This window comes from Manacus candei, unplaced genomic scaffold, assembly GCF_025592945.1.
Source record: "Manacus candei isolate 608988 ecotype Guabito, Panama unplaced genomic scaffold, ASM2559294v1 h1tg000028l, whole genome shotgun sequence".
In the NCBI taxonomy this organism is placed as follows: domain Eukaryota; kingdom Metazoa; phylum Chordata; class Aves; order Passeriformes; family Pipridae; genus Manacus; species Manacus candei.
In genome coordinates, this window is record NW_026138076.1 from 1,095,979 (window position 1) to 1,114,956 (window position 18,978).

Genomic DNA, 18,978 nt, shown 5'->3' on the forward strand with positions numbered 1-18,978 from the left:
TTTAATCCTCCAGCAATTAACAGTCTTTTGGATGAAAATAAAAAAAGGCTAGAAGTGCAACCTTACTTTTGTTTTGCCAATTTATTTGGTCAGTAGTTCATTCAACTCATTGTTTCACATGGCTAAATATTTAAGTGTGTGTATGTCCTACTTACAATCTTTTTTCTTACCATTACATGTTTTCAGCCATATTTTTCCTTTTTTTTTAAACCTTGTTTACCATCCAAGGAGTTTCCTATCCTCAAGTATATTTCATGCATAGCTTTCTGTCACTGCACATAATTTTGCATTTTAGAGTGCTACCTGTTCACAGGTTTTTGCTTGGGAGAAGAGGAATCATCTTTTATACGCAAATCCATTTAACAAACAAAGAGACTGAACTGCCAATGAACAATTGGCAGGTTTCCTTTACCATTACCAGGTCTCCTTGATCTCCTCCTTGCTTTCTTGCTCCCACTGCCATAATTACCATCAATACTTCTAATGCATTGGAAGCATGACCAGTACTTGACAAACAAGATGGAAGAAAAGTTCTCTGTCCTTAAGATACAGCTGTTTAAGGCCACAATTCAATACACCACACATTCATTTTAAACCTGTAAGCAGTTCCCTTGACTTCAATGTTTACAGTTGAGCAATTAAGTGGTCTGCTGGATCAAGGCCTAAGCAAACTATGAGCATAGAGAGGTAGCAGGCAGATATAATAAGCTTCAGGAATAAAAAGTCAAAATTTAGCAGATACTTCAAGTCACAATGTGCTGTCGGACTCAAAAAAAATAATTAAAAAAAAAAGGAAAACAAACGGTTGAAGTGAGTTATCTTGTTGGAGTGAGTTTGTGAATTTTTACAAACCAAATAAACCTCTAACATAGTGAATTGCTCAGTCCAAGAAGCCTGTGATGACTGTGGATATGTTTCATGAAGCCATAAACACCTTTCTAAAATCAAATTCCAGCAGCCCTTCAGGAATCATTACACCAGACGCCCATTCCAAACTTCAAAAAAGTTCACTGCAAATATGCAGTGTCATAACATTCCCCTTCTGCTCCAGCCCAAGACAGTTTGTTCAGAAAGAAAAAAAAAAAAAAGCCAAACAGACAGACTTATAGTCAAAATGAGAAAACAAGTAAATTTTCACAACCAACAGTTGCCTCAAAAATAAAATTATGAGAAAGTTCCATCCTAAACAATCAGCTCCATGCCCTCAAAAGAAAGCTCTAAGGCTGAACACAGCACTGTGAACTGCAAGTTATGCTATTCCCATTCTATCTGGTTTTTTTCCCCCTCAATTACTTCAATGTTTGGTAGACTGGAGCAAATGAGAAAATACATCATTAGTCTTTTTTCAATTATTAGAAGAATAAGAAGCTATTGTTTATCTGATTTACAGACTGATCCAAGTATGGCAGCAGACATCATCCTAAAGAAACAAGCAACAGATTAATAGAGTGAAATGCAGCAGGGTGATGATGGGTTTTGGTCAGTTTGTTCCATAGTTTTCCAAGCACAAAATAAGATTATCCATTTTTAATAATTAGGCAACAATGGCTTTCAAGACAAAATTGATGAAAGCCTACATAATCTTCCTCAGTGGGTTCATGTTTGCTAAGTCAAAGGGGAAAGTGTGGGGATAGCAAAAAAACTGCTTATTGAGAGAAGCAACCCAGCAAGCATCAAATCTAGCATCAGTCATAAACAAAAAGAGGTGGTGGTAACAGTAAACAGGGAACAACTAAATTACACAAAGGCTTTAGAAGGACATTAAGAGGTCTAAAATCTAAGGCATCAAATGAGGCAAAGTATGGACTTTAATTCGTATTTTTACATAAGGGTAAAACACACAGTAGGGGCAATCAAAACAGTACGTACAATAAGGGCTTATACTGCATACAGAATGGATGGATACAATGGGGTTACCAGGGATGACTGTGAGAAAAAGGCTGATGAATTCAGGTTGACAGGAGTAGGTGGTGACTTTACAGTCTGAGTTTTCGGGGATCAGAAATAAACATATATGCAAACCAGTATGTAGAAAATCATCAGAATTTAGACAGCCTCTCTGAAAGGAAGGGGTTGAAAATGATGCTTGGATTATGTCCTTTACTGATATGAAGAAAGCCTGCAATGGGAAGAGAATGAGAGTGATTCTGGACTGTTTCTCACATTCGTTTTGGCTGTGGAGTGGTATTTTTCCAAGCATGAATAACTTTGTATAATACAGAAATATATCGCAGCTACTGACAGTGAAAACTTGTTTTGTGAAATTCAAACTAGTAAACTCATTAAAGTACAAGTTATTATCTTTCCCTACAGTAGAGACTTACAGCATTCACTTATTTAAGCACTTGTAATAACATCTCATCTCTTCTTTATCCTTCTTACAACCAGGACGTAGGTCACGAGTTCGAAGCGGCAGAAAAATTCACATCACCTTCAGCAGGCTTTGGATACAGCCTACAACACATACTCTTCATTCTTCTCTCCTCTACAATTTCAATCCTAATCTACTAATTCCAGAATATTGTGAAGCTCTCTAATCATCATCAGCATGATTTGTGCTCAGTGCTCCCCTTCTGGAATATTTGTACAGGTGAATATACATGAGTAAAGCTTCAAACAAGGACTACAGAGGCAATGTGCAGTTTAAAAAATGTATGTATTGTGTGGTATGTATTTTGTGAGGGGGGTGATTAAATATTCTATAAGCAATTACTAAATTGTCAATAGAATTCAATAAATGTTGTTTAAAAAAAACCCTAATTATTTGTTACAATAACCAGCAACTATTGCCATTTTGTTTGTGAAGGTTTGTAAACTACTTCCATTTGAGAAGTAATTGATTCCATTTTTATCATTTGCTCAAGTTTATGTGGTTGTTCACATCCAAAGAGATGATAACATCTATTTGCAGCAAATTATACATTATAATTCCTCATTCAAAAGCTGTAATGGAAAACAAAATGCTAATTTATGCTGTAAACGGAAGTACAGAATCATAATCACTCATTGTTAACATTAGGAACTAAATTGCTCTTGCAAATAATAAAATGGGTTAAAAATGTGGAGGGTTTTTGCAAGCCGAAGTACCAGTGCCTCTTACTCACTCACGTGTTATATTACAAGTGATCAAACGAACCTTTCCTCTTCATGCCAACACAAACCATCCCTTTTCGAGGGAAAGAATAATGGCCTTATGATTGCAACATAAGGATGAATATCAAGTGACCCATTCTACCCACGAGTCTCCAAACAGCTTCCCAAATATGGCCTTCCACGTGCCCTCTGCTAGGCAAACCTGACTGTATGCAGGGGCTGCCTACACAAGCAAGCAACGTGGAACAGTAAGACTGGAAGAGTCAGACAGCTGGTGCTGAGGATCCGACATCTACACAACACGCTTTGTACCAGGCACTTCAGGGTATGGCTGACTATTTAACTACATCCTAGTCCTGGTCTCATCTCATTAGTTGATAACACATCTCGCAGTCCAGCTTTATCTGAAAGGAATTCCGTTCATTTGCCACAAGATCAACCTACAACACTAACCAAAGCACAGCAGAGTTGGGATGAACACAGCACACTCCTGCCTCCAAAGGAAGTGCTAGCCTAGACACCTGTCATCATTTTGGGTCACAGTGAGTTCATACAGAACTGCAAATACCCAATTTCTCCTTTCAAACTTAGCACCGCAGTGTTACAAGTGCTATATCCAGAGCAAGGCTCGCTCTGCTATTAATCTCTCTTCACCTTAATTTTACCTTTAGAGACAAGGCAGTAATACACAGCTTTGTAGCAGAAGGAGAATCTTTACTGTCACTTGTAGAGAACAGAGGGTCTAAGACAAAAAATATTTCAGAATTATTTGGTTTCTGTCCTTTTTAGCAATTTCACAGTCCTATAAGTTTTAAATGTACACGGAGATTTGCTCACACAGCAAACAGACACATCACAGGAAACTAAAAAAACCACCAACACATTAGGACTGTGCACCTGCTCTTCCACATTTCATTAAGCCCCTACACCTAAACATACATCAGGTTCTCTCCTATGTGCATCCGTTGTGCTGGTATCCCTCAGTGATACCTTCTGGTCATGGCGAGACAAACTGGATCACAAGCATCCACACTGCCTCAGGAAAAAACATTAAAAACCCCATTAACTTTTGGTAAGTCAGATCAGATCATTAAAGTCTAAATTATAAATGCCAGATAATATGTTAAAAAAAAGTATATGTTTGTAAATAAGCTGACATTTGTAAACGAGCCTCTCCTAGATTACATTATTATAGTACATTAGGGCTCAAATCCCTGTAAAAGAGCTGATTTGCCAGCCTTTTTCAGTTATTAGTATTAAAAAAATACAATTATGTTATCAAAAAAAGAAAATTGCCTTTTAGGTGACCAAAAGAAAGTTCCACTGCTTCATGTAGTAAATCATTTTACTGCTGCCCTTTTATATTTAATACCCTTCCGCAGTACACATTTATCTCTACACTAGCAAAGTGTACTCATTGATTTCCTATGGTCTCTCTGGAAGAAGGTTCTGCTTCCCTGATGATGAGTACAAAGGGTGGATGACCCCATTCTCATTCCAATGCAAACCCTGCACTTTTACATTTCTGCTTAGACCACATGAGCATTTGACCAGCTAAGAACTCCCTGCCCTCTTCCTTCAGAACACATTGCTAGAACTACTGACATTTTCTCCTGAACACAACTGTATTTTTGAAAACCCCATCTTATGTATAAAGCACTAAACTGCATTAGTTCATCACAGCCATAACTGTAACTTACAATTTTCACATAAGCTTTTCCTCTAAACTAAGATATGACAATAATATCTTCACCATTTTCTGCATGTGCTTTAAACTTGCATCATTGTGCTCTACTGTACAGACTATTTAGCTGGTTCGCTCTGGGCCAGGAGAAAACGTTTTTTTCCCAGTTTAAACCATGCTTTTTTTGCTAAACGAGCCTGCTGTTGGAATACAGTTTTCAAAGTTACTGTGCTGAATGACCAATTAAGGCATTAATCTCTGAAAGAAAGAGAATCATGTTTAACAATATTTTTTTTAAAGTCTATTACCTGCTTTTATTAAACTACACCTTTCTCATTATGCTATCATTTATCTTCTGCTGGGATGTCAAGAAAATAAGTCTCTTCAGTTTCACTTTCATTTTTACTGCTGTTTTCTCAGCTTTGTGAATGAACACCCCTTGGAAACAGAAAAGTCAGAAAAATTTCAACTCCAAGATTCACTCTTTTTTAAAATTACCACACATTTTCTGTTAATACTAAACCTGGATTGCCTTTTCCTCTTAACTAACTTAGTTTTGACAGCATTCTTTAAATTTGCAGAGATGTTACAGGCTCTGCTAAAATGTCACTGAAGTAGAATGATGCTTTTATTCCATTGGTTTTCACAGCCAAATAACATAAAACTACTGAGTGCTCTCTCATTGAAGAAAAACATCTTCAAAAATCATGAAGTGCACTGTCCAATCTTGTGCAGATGGGTATCTCTCATTCAACATCTCCATACACATTCATACTTAGTACATGCTACATGCATGCAGTGCATTAACATGAATTAATCTACATATTTCCAAACTTGCACAGACTCTGAGTTCTATTATTCAAATTTAAAAAAAAATAAAAATAAATTATAAAATCCAGAAGCCATGGAAACAAAAGTAAATCAAAAAGCCTCAGTGGCTATGGATCAAAAAGAAGTGGTCATTGGACTTACTCTAGTTAAAAGAAGAAAATGCATAAAAACAATATACTACACTCAGTCCAGCTCCCCAAAAATACCAGCAGAAAGCTCTGGCTGCACTGGGGTACTTTTGTCCCTGCAAATGTAAAGAAAAAGAGCCAAGCCACAAGGCTGGCTCTTAGCTTCGTCTTTCACTGACATACTCATACTTCCAGAACATATTTTGTCAAACTATGTTGTATAATGTACTGCCATGTTTGAAAACACAGGACAATGAAATGGTGCCAGGTAATAAGTCCACAGCTGAGTGTTGCAGGGAAAAATCTCTGAAATAATGGCATCAATCAGGCAGCATACACCTCTCGATTTACTTCTATGCTGCAAGGATTTTGAGGTCAAATTAAAATAAGTATCCAGATTTATGTGTTAGTCATAGGATTTCATTCATGAACTACATTCAAATGATTTTCAAGCACTTCCCAACCACACAGATTAGTAACACAATAATGTATCCAATTCTGAACTGGAGAATGAGAAATAATTAATACAAATAATGCTGCCAGTTCAGCATGGACAGGTTATGCCCAAGAATATTACTGCTCTTGCAAGGCTGAATACCCTCTCTGCAGTACTTAGGAATTGCTGCTCTTTACTCATGACTACTAATTAAGAAACAGATGTAAAGAGAATTTCCAGAAGATATACTCAGGAAGGTTCCAGTAAAAATAAACTAATAAACTTTATTTTATAAAGTAAAGAACTAAAGGTAGAATGTTTATTGCTGGTCTAAAAATGCAGATCACAGAATGAATCAACAGGAAATCTGATGGATATTGCTTTACCTCAGGTTTACACACATTGGCAAGACAACACAGGTAAGCTTATGCAACCACAGTTCAAAGATCTCAAGATTTAAGTCTACAAGTTTGTCTAGTCCAGAATTTAGCATAATGGTTAAGTCCCTGTACTGTAATAACTACAAAAAATAGAGAGCAAACTTCAAGAGAATACTCAATATTTTGGAATTATCCTTAGTAATGCAAAGTCTTATTTGTAACTAATACAGAACCTTATATTCTGGAAGACTATCTCAGAAATTGATCCAAAACAGACTTTATAAAGTTTCTAGACACGATTTTTCCAATACAAGCTTTTTTGTGATACACTTTGGATTTCAATATGCAATGGAAAAGTTCCTTCCAAGAATACTGCCAACAAATCACGCATATAAGCTTGTGCTTAAAAATGAACTGCAATAATGCACCAAAAATATAAAAGTTGTAATAAATCTCTCAATCTCCCTGAATTATAAAGCAAACATTCTATCTCTCTTTCAAAGATGCTGGATCATATATTATGCTTCTAGAAGATGTCACTGTTCTCTTTAACCTGACCGGTTCCATTGTTAAGTCTTATTTTGCTTACTTATACTCTTATTAAAGCCTTGAGATGCCAGGAAAAGATTCTTTTTAGTAAGTTATGGCTGAGCCACTATTGATATTATACAAGGGATCCTTTTACCTCGTACTAGATGTTGAGAGTGCATCATATTGATCTAGGAATAAAAAACTATTTTTCCAGTAGTCAACCCATCTTCTCATCTCAGCACTTTGTTTTAAAGTTTTTCTGTTTGCTGCTTTGTTGTAAACAGAGTATGGAAGACAAAATCTATTTTGGCTATGTTGCTATATTTAGCAAGAAGAAACGGTTTACAAGCTTTTTTTTTTTTTTTTGGATGCAATTCAGGTAAAAACAAACAAACACAAATATGGCTGGCTGTCAAATCTAAGCCAACTCTGCCTTTTTAAGTGTTAAAACTTGTGAGGAAAAGCTATTTGCAGCAAAATCCCATATTCATTTTTATTTCATATTCAGACTAACATCTACTGCTAATCCTCAGCTGGTGAATTTGACTGATGTAAATGCTAACGTAATACGCAAAAGATGAAAATAGAAAGGAGCCTTGAGCACCAGAAAGAATATGTGTCTTAAAAATTCTTCTCATCTTCATCCTGGAAAGTCTTGCAAGCTCATCTGTTCCCGTTGTAATGCTATGTAATGATTACACCTTCTTCGAAACGCCTTTCCTAATCATGCATATTTAATTCAACTTTGTGTATATACCCTACAGTTTGTATAGTCCTTCTATAAATAGACCTTCTGCATCCTGAATTATCTCCCGCGTTTTCCCTTAGATACAGTTCAACATTGGTATTTAGAACAGATCAACTCTAGATTTGCCAGCAATTCTTCCTGCTTCCATTGTGATACGGGCTTGCTCTCCTGAAAGGGGATGTAAGGGAACCTATCATTTCACAATGCTATCCTTTCACCGAACTGTATCGCTACAGAATGAAACTAACTTTAGATAAAGGAGCTGGTTTAAACCTGATTTTATTGTCTGTGTTCCTAACCATTTTCTCCCTCTGATGGTTTCAAAGGAGTCTTTCCTATGACTGCCTGCCTTTTGTACCAGGCATGAGCCTTTCTTAAATCTCAGTGACTTGCACGGGCTCGCATTTAGCAGGATGATAACGCACGTTCTGTGCTCACATAAACACCCTGGCACCGGTGTGTACCCTCGGTACGTGCAGAGGAACACACACCCGGCGCGGGCTCGGTCGCACCGGCCACCCCGAGCCGCGGCGAGCGCGGCGCGACCTCCCGCCGCAACCGGCCCCGGGCGGCCGGGCAGCCGAGCGCCGGGGCCGAGAGTCCGGGCAGCCGAGCGCCGGGGCCGAGAGTCCGGGCAGCCGAGCGCCCGGGCAGCCTCGCCGCCCTCCCGGCCCCGCCACGGGCTGCCGGCCCCGCGCACCTGCCGCCCGCCGCCCTGCCGGTGCGGGGCCACTGGCGGCCCCGGACGGCTTCCCCGAGCCAGAGGGGCTCCGGCGCGCCCGGGAGACGGCGGTTCGGCGCTGGCCCTGCGTTTGAGAAGCGCCTGGTCCCCACACGAGCCCCCCAGTCCTTGGCGCACGCCGGCCTGACTTGTTCCCTGCCGGGAAGACTCCCCGGCCGGAGCGGCACACCCGGCAGCTGTGCCCGGCACGGGGCGGGCGCCTGCCGAGATGGGCCCGGCGGGGGTCCGCTCGCTCCCGGGACACAGATATTGGTATTTATTTATTTATTTATTCGGCTGCTTCGGACGAGCCGGTTGCCAGGGCTCCGGAGCCCCACCGACCCCGGCCGCTGCCGAAGGGCGGTCCCGCTCCTCGCCGCTCGGCGTTCGCAACTCCTGGAGCGGGGAGGTACGCGCGGCTTCCCGATACCTCGCCGTGAGGTGCAACCTCAGACCGGCAACTACTAGTTTGGGGGGTTCAGTCCCCTGGACAGCCGAGCCGTGGGCTGCACATCTTCCCCTGAGCTCAGCGGGCTCTGCCCCCGCAGGGACAGAGCGAGGAGGTGACCCCCTCACTCGCCCCCCGGCTCTCCCGCCCCCCCGCGGGCACTGCCGCCCACACAGCCCGGGGCGCCTCTCGCCCGCTCCGCTGCCCGCTTCCATCCGCTGCCCAACTTTTCCTGTCACGCCAGCGCCAGAAACCCCCTTCCCCACGCACGCACGCACACACAAACACCGGTGTAGTTTATAAATGACAGTTGCCTGTAGACTTTCACCAGACAAGCAGCGGGGGCAGCAGACTACAACAGTTATTTAATTAAAGGCGCTTCGGAGGCTCCCAGAATAGCTCTCTACCTCTGAGGCGCGAATTCTGGTTTCCCCCTGCTCTCCCCCACCGCCTCGCCAGCCGCCCCCCGCTGCCCGAGCCCCGGCGCGGGCGGCAGGGACGGACCCGGCCGGCGTTACCCGGCTGCGAGCTCCGCATTGCACAGTCATCAAAGTTAAGTGCGGGAAGGGGGGGTCGAGAGTGAATCAGGAGGAGAGACGGGTGAGCCGAACTATTTCCACCTAGGCAGGAACCGAAATTTTTACGGGGCGGAATGCGTATGCAGCCATTTCCGAGGGAGGGGGACACGGGTGCGGTGGGTCCCTCTCGCTCGCAGCCTGTCACTCGCACCCTGCTCCCTCCGCCCGGCAAACTCGCCCGGCTGCCTCGGTGCTGTCCCTCAGCGCAGCCGAGGGCAGGCTCGGGGCACTCCGCTCGAGTTGCCCGACTGAGCCCCGAGTTGCTCCCGGACATCACGCACCACTCCGTGGGCTACAGCTCCCGCTCCTCAGCTCTCCTCACGCTCCTCTTCCTCACGGGAGGGGCGGGGGCGGAGGGAAGGGGCCCGAAAGACTCAAGGGAAAAGGCTCTTTTCTGTCATTTCTTTTCTCGGCTATTTCAAATCCTCCCGTCCCCACAACACAAATACACGCTAAACAGAAACACTTCCAGACCCTTCCTGCACACACTGGCACCACCTTCGTCTCCTCCGAGCACCCGGGCGGGCGCAGCCGCGGCGAGCGCGCAGCACCGGCCACCTCTTACCTGGTTGTAGGAGGTCTCCCAGGAGGAGGTGTAGTTGTAAAAGAAGGAGGAGAAGCAAGCGTCTTCCGACAGCCCGCAGCCAGCCATCCTCTGGGTGCAAAACCTCTTCGGGAAGGCGCGAGCAGCCCTCGCAAACTCTTGCCTCTTGCGGGGTCGCTGCCGCCGCCGCCGCCGCTGGCGCTGCCCCCGCGGAGTGGTGCTGACAGCTTCGCGCTGGCGGCGGCCGGCGCGGTGCGTGCGGGGCAGCGGGGCTGGAAGGACGGAGGAACGGATGGAGGCGCGGGTACCGCGTGTCTGTGCGTGTGCGAGCGCGGCCGTTCGCGGCGGCACCGAGGGGCCGGGGCCGGTCACGTGCGCGCGCTCACTCCGCCGCCGCCGCCGCCGCCGGGGACGGGCCGCGCTACAGACCCCGGCACTGGATCACCAGCGCCGGGCGCCCTCGCCATCCCCGCCCGCCCGCCCGTCCCCGCTCGGCAGCGCAGCCCCTGCGCACGGGAACGAGGGGGCGCCTGCGGGACCTGCGGCCGCACCGCGGCGGGGAAGGAGCAGGCAAGTGGCGACGCGCGTCCTCCCCCGCCGCGCCGGGGCAGCGCCGCCGCGGGCGGGCCCGCCCTCCCGGCCGCGGCCCGGCCTCCCCGCCCCGCCCCGCGCCCGGCCCCGCCGCGCAGCACCGCGTCGCGCCGCCAAAGTTGCCACTGGGTTCGCAGCGGGGACGGCATGGGCTCGGCCCCGTCGCCGCAGCCCGGCCCGGGCACCCGAGGGGAACGGGGCGGTAAAACCGGCGGGAAACTTGTCTTCAGACCCCCTCAGCGAGCGCCCGTCCTGCCAGGTGCAGTCTGTCCCGCTTGCTCCTCTCGGGGGGTGTTTGCCTCAGCACCCTGTCGGCGAGGAGAGGGAGAAAACCGGACATTTTTTGGTTTTTTTAAGCGTGTCGATGATCGTAGGAGCGGCCCTGGGACCGCACCGGGGCCCAGGGTACCCTCCCGGGGCCCCCGCCGTGAGGGAAGGAACACTTGACCGCCCGTGAGCCGTCGTCACACTGCTCATCGGACACGGCGAGGTCATGCTGAATATAGTGATTTTAAAGTATTTGCCAGGAAATTAGCGGAAATAGATTGGATTACGTTGACCCTGCTCCTTGAGTATTCCTTATTCTGCTTGCAGACCCAGCAGCTTGAGCACGATTCTCTGACAAGGGGGACATGGTCCTCATCAGCTAACACTGATATCACAAAACTCAGCTAATTATAAATGTAAAGCAAATAATGGAGGTTTTTGTTGTTTTTTTTCAGAATAACTGTTCTGTTTCGTAAAGGAATATGTTTTTCATATTTAAAAAATTCTGCGTTTGTTTCCAAAGCATAGCTGAGCGGGGAGGTAGTTTGTTGAGCAGCACCCAGTTGTCATAACAGCCTACAGTCATTGATGGAAAAGACTAGACACAGTTCTGTGGCACAAATGATCAAAGGCCCAGTGAAGCTCCTCACTCCCCCTCACCTGATACTTCAAGAAAGAAAACACTATTTAGTAATAGCCATGGAATCCTCTGGCCACTCCATTTCTTGAGGAAACAACTGTGGCATGAGCGTGGAATACCGTGAAACACACATGAGTGTAGTAGAAACTCAGCATTTTGATGTTGAGTTGACATTGTCCAAAAGGCGGCTAGCCAAGAATTCATCATCCAGAGGAATCTCTGTCCCATATGAGATCACACAGCCTTTCATTCTGTCCTAAACCAGGTAAAAATACAACAGGAAGGATCCCAGCAACAGAATATGGAAACGACATAAAAAACAAGGTTTTCACAGTGTCCACAATAATTTGTTTCTCAAATTGCTTCAGTATTTTCTTTCAGAGACTGTTTAGGCTGCTCATCAGTCACTCCCTAAACTTACATGTTTTTTTTATTTCAGCTTTTCAGACAGCAACAATTAAGGCATAAAATTCCTTGCCACTTCACCATGGTTCTTGAATTTCCTTTTGTCTGAGGGGTCACTGTTCAAAGCATCTTACTTCTAAAATTTTAAGCAACTTGACATTGTATATTTCATCTCCATATTAAGTCTTAGTGCATTCCATTGGGACTGTACTCTAGCATAGCCTGATCTCTGAACTGTTTATTCTGTTCACATAAATTTTGCACTTTCCCTCCCACCCCCCAGTATCTGATGAGTCTATTCACTTCAGTAGGTTTTACCCTACTTCCCTCTCCTCTAGTGACAGATATACTATCTGTGTCTCCCATGCCATGTTGTTTAGAAGTCTTACAACAGATTATGGGTTGTTAACCCATTATGGGTTTTTTCTTTTTCCTTCAAACATTGTCTTTGCTGATAGCTGTGAACTACTCCGAACCTATTCAAGGCCTCTGCAGAGCACACTTTTGCTGGCAGCAAAACAAGATCTGAAAACTTATTTATAGCATTATGTGTTGCTCCTCCAGACCATTTGTAGATGTTTTCAGACAACCAGCCATTACAAGAATAGCTAATAATCTATTTGTCCATCGCATGAGTTAGCACACTAACATCATTGTTACTGCAACAGTGGTGGTGAAGCAAAAAAACTTTGTATGCTGCTTCTATTACTAAAAGTGTGTAACCAAACATAATAAAATCCACAAATAGCTCTTGTCTAATATCCCATCCCAGTGTGCTAATAGCTCCACAGAAAAGATGCTAAGAGTGTATTCAGTTCTGTAGGCAGGAAGGAGTAAAGTGGAGATAAATAAACTCCTGCAAAGGACTTGGAAAAAATGGATTGGTGAGGGGTGGAGGAAACAGCAGAAGCCACAAAATGTTTGAATAACAAAAGTAATCTCAGGATAACCATTAATACTCCATCTGTGCTGAAAAAAAAAGAGGCCTGGTGCAGATGGAACAGAGGAAAATTACTCAAATTTCTTCAGAGACGCATAATACTGTGCAGTTAGGATGTGCCAGAGTACTAGATAAAGGCTGGCAAGGCAGTTAGAAAGGCATCTTATTAAATACAGTCTAGAATTTAATTTGGTTTGCTCTTTGCTTACATGTTTTCAGCTTAAAGATTTTCAAAGTCTATTAAATAAACTACAAACTGTTTTGCGGGGGAGGGGGGGAGGAGGGGAGGTTTTTACCTTCAAACCTGTCTGGTTTGGGAATAAAGTGAATGAGGATGGAGCTTTTAAATGGGGCTGGTTTGTCTTCTCAGAGACAGCATATCTTCATTCCCATGAGGCTGTTGCACTGTGTTGGTTTTGGCTGGGATACAGTTAATTTTCTTCGCATTAGCTGGTATGGGGCTGTGTTTTGGATTTGTGCTGAACACTGTTGATAACACAGGGATGTTTTCATTACTGCTGAGCAGTGCTGACACAGCGATAAGGTTTCTTCTGTCCCTCACCCCACCCCACCAGTAAGTAGGCTGGGGGTGCACAATGAGTTGGGAGGGGACACAGCCAGGAGAGCTGACCCCAGCTGACCTAAGGGGGTCATACCCTGTGGCATCATGCTCAGCAGATACAGCTGGGGGAAGAAGCAAGAAGGGGAGACATTCAGAGTGATGGCATTTGTCTTCCCAAGTCACTCTTACATGTGATGGAGCCCTGCTTTCTTGGGAATGGATGAATGAATACCTGCCTGCCCACGGGAAGTGGTGAATGAATTCCTTGTTTTGCTTTGGCTGCGTGCACAGCCTTTGCTCTACCTGTTAAACTGTCTTTATCTCCACAACCGAGTTTTCTCACTTTCACGATGCTCTTCCCCCATCACACTGGAGGTGAGGAGGGAGCGAGTGGCTGCGAGGACCTTATTGCTGGCTGGGGATAACCACGACAAGCACAGAGAGGAGACTGAGGCCAAGGACTGCTGTTTGAGCCAATAATAGATCTGATTTCACCAAGTGCCAGGTTTTTGCAGAGACTGCTCAAAGAGTAAACCAGTACCCCACTGCTAAAGGCAAAAGCCAGAGCAGCTTTCTTTTCTTTATGCAGTGATCTCTCCTCACAGGGCAGAAGTCTATAATATCAGATATTCCAAAATGTTAGAAGCTGTCCCTGTATCTTATTTGAAGGTAAGAAAAAAAAAAAGAAAAAAGGCTGTTTCTACTTGGCCTATTCGTAAGTGCATAAAAAGTCAATTAAGACAGTTCATAAAAATTGAAGAGGAAAGGCTTTAAAAGTTCACTGATAGGTTTTCTATTAGGCTAATACTTTAAAGCTTCCTTAGCACCTTCCATCATCAAATTCTTTCATTTACCTTTATGAACACCTCTGGAGCTATGTATTACATCTTTTTAATATTTGAGGAGATCAATAGTTTAAGTACCAGACCCTTGAAAAAGTCAAGCAACATTGTTAGACAATGTTTATAAAAGTAATTGGTCCCAGAGGAGCAAAAGCCTACTTAAAGCAAGAATAAGTGGAAATTTCAGAGTTTTTAGGTTTCTATTTAACTTTCAAGATAAGTTGTGTCTATAATACAAAAAAGTAAGATTAGACATAACTGAGAATCAAACTATAAGTGGATGAGAACACAGGAACCATGGTCACCTTTAAAACATCTTTGCAGGGTTCTGAGGGGTTTTTTCCACTGGCTTCTCACTGTATAAAATACAGATGGTTTTTTTCACCTTCACATGGCTACACAGCTTGTAGCATGTGTTCCAAGCTACCTGAGAGACATGGAGCTCCCAGAACAGCTTCCACATGTTGGATTCATCAGCCTCAACCACAGGAGCTACAGGTGCAGATTTTCCAATATTAGCATAACAGATCAAGATTAATCAAAATTCAGCTTTTCTAAAGTATCCTGGAATACCACTCCTAAACTTCAGTTACACAACACCATTTAAAAAACACAAGGTTCTTCTGAATGAAAATTGCATTCAGAAAACTGGATGTTGGTGAGCAAAATACAGAAAATGGACACTTCCTATCCACTGAACTGTGGAATTTATCAGAGCCAGATTTTTTTTGAAGTTCCGTTACATCCAATATACTTCTCTTGATTATACATATCACTGTAATATCTGAAAACTTTCAAACAGAACAGTGCACTAAACTAGGTAACCAACATCTGCTCCTTCTTCCTCTCATCAAAAAGGCAACAGTATTGTGTTGGAGCCTTTGCTGCGAACGGTGAGAGAAGAAATGCTCAAAGAAACAGTCCTTAAAGCAGGAGGTCTTGAGATTCTAGATGATTATTAGTTACTGTTGAAATCTGTTTACCATCTTGTCATTACTGCACAGACAGGTTTTCCCCTTATTTCAAAAAGTTCAGTTACACCCAAGAAATAACTCTCAATGGCTTTGGCACTCCTGGTCTCCATCCCAGAGCTGAGTCCAGGCTGTTAAGAGTCTTCAAGAAGAAAATCAAGACCTGGAACATAACTAATTTTTTCTAAGTTTGCTAGATGGTGAGGATTCCATATGCTGCTGTGCTTCACTCGAAAGCTAAAAAGATAATTGATAGGATAGCAGCTCCAAGAAAAAGAGGACAGTAGAAAAGTATTTTTTGTCAGTGCTGCTATGTGAGACCGTCAGAAATGAGTAACAAGGTTCTCTAAAGCCATCTACATGCAAAGACCAATTGAAAATATACAATCACCAAGAAAACGGTACATTTTTCCATATGTTCTGATCTCACCATCAGTCTATTATTTGTCTTGCCTGAGTTCAGATTCAGTTGCTTACTCTTCATCCATGAGCTAATTCCATCTCAGCAATCTAAGCATTGGGTCATCATGATAATTGAAGTTACGTGAAATAGGCAACTGAATGAAGTAAAGCTGATTATTCAAAAAGAAAGAAAAAAAAATGCCAGGAGTTTTAAAGCTAGATTACATGAATTTTTGCTCATCTCAAAAATGCAGGAAATTATTTTCCTTGAATTCTGCAAGATCAAGTGTGCCACTGATTAAAACTTTGTCTACTGAAGTGGAAGAGCAGAACACTGATGAGTTTGATTGTCCTGCAAGCAAGATATTTTCAATGAGACTGTTAACAAAATGAAGCCACTATGATAATTTAATTCCTAGTTCAGGCCTTCCAGCAGCTTTTCAACATGAGTAATCTCCATCAGTTCAATACCCCCAAAATTATAAAAAACAACCAGTGAATACGTGCCATTCAAATGTCAGCAGGCATGAACTTATGAGGTAGTGCATAACTTTTATAGCCTCACCACCAATTAACAATGTAAATAAATTACTAAAGACCTATCAGATTATAATTTCTTCAAAATAACATTCCTGTGATTATGTTTCTGTGATTATAGTTATGAAGTAACTAATCAGAGATGGGGGGGGAAATCCCAGAATAACCCAAATTAGCAAGAATCAAGATGGTTGGCATGAGTCCCTGCCTCTAGTGTAAAGTATCTTCACATCTGAGAATACCCCCCAGCTATTCTGCCTGCTTCTGGGTACATTTGGCTCGTTAGCAAAATACTGAGTGATACAACAGGAGTAGACTCAGCATTATTTTACCAATCATGGAAAAGATGTCATCTAAGAATGGATGCACTGAAAGGTATGATGAGATCTCTTGTCATCGCTCAGATAATGAAGAAGACAGGAGGCTTCACTGTTCAGCACATTATTCAAAGCTGATTGATAAAGCAGTAGCACCTTCTCATCACAAACTGTATTACAGACATTCAAACAATATTTGGCAACTCCTTTGGCACTGTACGCTGTATCATCTGGGGAGAAATGTGGAGGAGGGAGGAAGACAGACTCCCAGCCACACACTGTACAACTTGGGGGAATTGCATTTAGCTGTCTTGCACAATCCCAAGAAAAACCTTGATCAATACAGAATTCCATTTTTTCACAAGAAATACCACAAAGAGGCAGCAAAGCCCCAGAAATAATTGATAGATATTTCAAAGGGATTTGACAGAACATTAACTTTGGATTTCTTCTGTGACATCATCTTACTTGAGCCAATTAAAAAAAAAAAAAAACCACCTTGCTAGGAGAAAACCTAGGCAGGCATTAGAACCAGACATGGTTTTGCAGCTTGTAAGCACATGTCCTTTCTTTGACATATTGGCCAAAATCAAGGGAAAGATAAATCATTTTGCATAAAGCCAGTTAAAGTGAATGCAATGAAAAGGCAATTACAATGGCTCTGCAATTTTTACTTTTTTTTAATGTTGAAGTTTTGTAAGTAGTAAGAACAAAGATTTGCTGCTGACTTTGTTCCTAATTTAGGAAGTTCTCAGTCTAGAAAATATAGCATTGATAGAGTTGTTTTTATGATCAAATTAGTTTGATCAAGAGACTGCTAAAAAAAGCAAATTAATTTCTGAAACCTCACTGTACCTAATGAGAGATCTAAACATTTGTCTCATATCGAGCCAGTAGACTACAAACGTTTGGATCTTTAAGCTTTACTTGCAAAAATAATATCCATTGCAGGCAATTATAGTGTGAAGAACAAATGTGATTATGAAGGAGATCACAAAGTAGGCCATTACCATTTCATATAATTGAATATTTTCCTATTAACTTTCCCTTCCACAGTTCTCCTCCAGAGGCAAACAGGTTTCTGTAGGCTGCAGAAAAATCAGAACTCTACCACCACTTTACTGTTCAGCTTCGTATTTGACAGTGCTTGAGAATGGAAAGAACAGACATTTGAATAGTGTTCGGATTTACATAGCAGCAAATCCAACAAGGAGCTTTAGAGCAAAAACTCTATCACTGGCTTGCTTATAGAGAGAAACTGTGAATTGTCCACAAATTTACTGAAAATTAAATGTCTGTTTTCAACAAACAGGGTAGATATTCTGGTGAACATCAAGACTGGAATTTTAAATTCTTGCCAGTTCTTATATGATTTCTGCTCTTAATAAAATTGTTTGTTTAAAGTGTGAAGAAGTAGCAGTAATTTGAGTTTTGCTTCTATTATATTGTGTAACACATTGGAACAAAGCTGTCAATGCCCCCTTGGACAGAGAGATGCTCAGAGGAACATGTTGTGACTCACACTGCATCCAACCTGCTGCTGCTGCTCTACAAATTGTTAAGCCTTTCTGAACAAATTGTAAGCCTTTCAGGAAGGTTCACAGGGCATTCATTTCTTTAAAAGAACAATACTATCCCTGTCACAGTACAGGCTTATCAGTTACTTGTTATTCAACATGCAAAATGAAGCAACTTCAAAGATAGCATTCTAAGGTTTGAAAGGTCAAATTTAGTTTGCAAGTCTTTAAAATCGTACATGAATTTTGATAGCAAACACCTGCATTTTCATAAAGCTGAAAAGGTTGATATTTTTGAGGTTAAAACTGGTTACTAATGTAAGCAGAAGTGGTTTGACTACACAGCTGAATATTTAAATGGACAAAGTATTCAGGAAATAGGTCCACCAGCAGCTTTCCACTCTATGGAGCCCGGTAAGTACTCGATGCTCTTAAGTGTTTATTGTTTATGCTGCTAGAAGCAGTGAGGCTGGGAACATTAATGTGATATGCTCACAAAATAAACACTGAATTCAAATGGAAGGCAAGAGGGCTACTTTAGCTGAAAGAATACGACCAACCCAAAATAATACATGTTTAAAGCCACAGGAAATATTTATTATCAACATTAATTTGTGCTATGTTTTATTTTTCTGTACAACAAAACTACTGCATAGCTTTCACAGCTGGAAGAACCACTCAGAGCTGAGATGTACACAAATGAAAATTATTTTATCATCTGTCCAACATACATTCAGTGTTCCTGAGAAACTACCATATTTGAGTTGAAACTGCAAAATCATAACACAGAATTAGTCTTGTTACCACTGCTACAGGAATGTTATTTTACTGCTGTTACCATATTTAGTTTAATCCCTTGATACTG

The 18,978-nt window shown here is 42.6% G+C and overlaps 1 protein-coding gene across 2 annotated transcripts in view; it reads right to left on the reverse strand.

Annotated features, from left to right (window-relative positions):
* PPARGC1A (PPARG coactivator 1 alpha) overlaps positions 1-10,707 on the reverse strand; it is a 367,739-nt gene extending 357,032 nt beyond the window's left edge. Inside the window, exon 1 of one of the 2 annotated variants that reach the window (XR_007904882.1) lies at positions 10,144-10,707. Coding sequence is in view for 1 of the 2 variants with exons in the window: in XM_051789837.1 (XP_051645797.1) it covers positions 10,144-10,230 (87 nt within the window). In the remaining variant the exon portion in view is untranslated. The remainder of the gene's footprint in view (positions 1-10,143) is intronic. The other variant, XM_051789837.1, reaches the window with a different exon arrangement.
* Positions 10,708-18,978: the final 8,271 nt, after the last annotated feature.